A 1,691-nucleotide genomic window follows, 5' to 3' on the forward strand; every position below is an offset into this window, starting at 1 on the left:
GCCGGATGCAGGACTCGATCCCAGGACCCCGGGATCATGACCTGAGCCAAAGGCAGATGCTTAACCGACTGAGCCACCCAGGCACCCCTTAATTTTTTTTTTTTTTTTTTTTTTGGTAATCGTTAGTCAGCCAACGGATTTTATTAACAGCAAACTGCTCATTCAAAAGTGATCATGGAACTCAAAATACAGAGCAAGAAGGATGAAAAACATCTCGTTGGCCAACAGATTGTTTTAATTCTCTATATGAAACAAACTTTTCATTTTTAGGAAAGGTTAAGTGTAACTTCAGTAGACATCAATACAGAAAGATTTTGTTCCATGGACTAGTTTCTTTAGTCAATTGCTTCTAGCTGTCTCCACCAGGATAGATGCATTTACAGAACTGGCTGTGCTTGAGCCTTCTTTGCAAGCAGCTTTAGATCTGCAATGCACTTGGCAATTGTCTCCTTTTCCTGCTATGCAGAGATGCTCTGCACCACATGCTTCTCCACCCAGTTTATCATGTGCTCTTGTTCCTTTCGGCGCATCATGTTCTGCACAGAGATGTGATAGTCCAGGCGATTCTTCACCTCCTTGTATCCTCTGTGCAGCCATTCCCAGTAAGTAAGTTCCAGTGCCATAGCAATGTTATTCCTCTGGACATCAAAAAGGTAATGGCGCTTGTGAACCAGGGCCTGCTGTGACTTCTCCATATCAATTGCATCCTGGATTTGTTTGATGGAAGCCTGCTTCACCTCTTCTAGTTGGGCAATTTTTTGCTCATTGAGTTTATCAGCAAATTCTCCAATAGAGGCACCATATTTTTTAACTACATAGATAAGCAACCCTATTGTTGATATGGCAGAGAAGGTCTCTGCAGTAATCACATATATTTCTTTGGACAGAAAATATAGGACAAGTCCGATATCAAGCACATAGCGTCCTGTTGCGCCAGTTTTGGGATAAAGGAACTGGAAGAATTCTTCGGGGATCAGCCCCAAACGAACTTTTCCTCCATGTTCAGGAAGAGGTGGTACAGGGGCAAGACTTGGCTGCCCTGTGTGGAAGATCCTTGTTGCCTGCAATACCCCTGGACCAAGGAGAGCTGCGTTCTTCAGACAGGGGGCCGCTGCAGCGGCCGCAGAAAAAAACAGCCGGGACAGCATGGTCAACCAGGGTCCGGACAGTAGGCTCTGCATCCCAGTGACCCGGGCAAGAGCCTCTGTCAGGGGCGGGAGCAAGATTGTCGCTCCCTTAAAATGTTTTTAATTAAAAAATCATGATATGAGACAAAAGGTAAGTATGATCCTGATTTGTAAAATTAAAAAAATGGAGATAGGCATTGAAATATAATGACAGGTAATCTTTTCTGTGTGTGCTCACTCTGACCAAAGGTTAAGCTTTCACATGTCTTATCTACTTAATTCTCAGAATAACCTTATGAGGTTGGTACTATTATTAACCTCATTTAACAAATAAGGAAACTAAAGCTCATGGATGTTAAGAAACTTGGAAATACCATAAGATTAATAGCAGTCAGGTCCAAGTAGTGCAATTGAGTCGTACTTACCTCTTTATATTTTTCAAGCTTTCCTCAATAAACATTACTTTTTATCAGAAAACTTTAAAAAGACCTAAAGAATCATAAATCTTTCTCTTAAAGAACACAGTTTACTGAGTGCTTTCTGATTGTTTCCATCTAATACCTA

The 1,691-nt window shown here is 41.6% G+C and overlaps 1 protein-coding gene across 1 annotated transcript; it reads right to left on the reverse strand.

Moving 5' to 3' along the window:
* Nucleotides 1-458: 458 nt before the first annotated feature.
* On the reverse strand, nucleotides 459-1,148 carry LOC113912591 (ATP synthase F(0) complex subunit B1, mitochondrial-like). Its single transcript, XM_035727320.1, has one exon. It carries the CDS (start codon nucleotides 1,146-1,148, stop codon nucleotides 459-461), a length of 690 nt encoding a protein of 229 aa, XP_035583213.1.
* Between the last annotated feature and the right edge of the window lie 543 nt (nucleotides 1,149-1,691).

This window comes from Zalophus californianus, chromosome 4 (genome assembly GCF_009762305.2).
Source record: "Zalophus californianus isolate mZalCal1 chromosome 4, mZalCal1.pri.v2, whole genome shotgun sequence".
NCBI lineage: Eukaryota > Metazoa > Chordata > Mammalia > Carnivora > Otariidae > Zalophus > Zalophus californianus.

Excerpts from the sequence above, each read along its gene's own strand:
- LOC113912591 (XM_035727320.1), bottom strand. The coding sequence starts at position 1,148 with ATGCTGTCCCGGCTGTTTTTTTCTGCGGCCGCTGCAGCGGCCCCCTGT.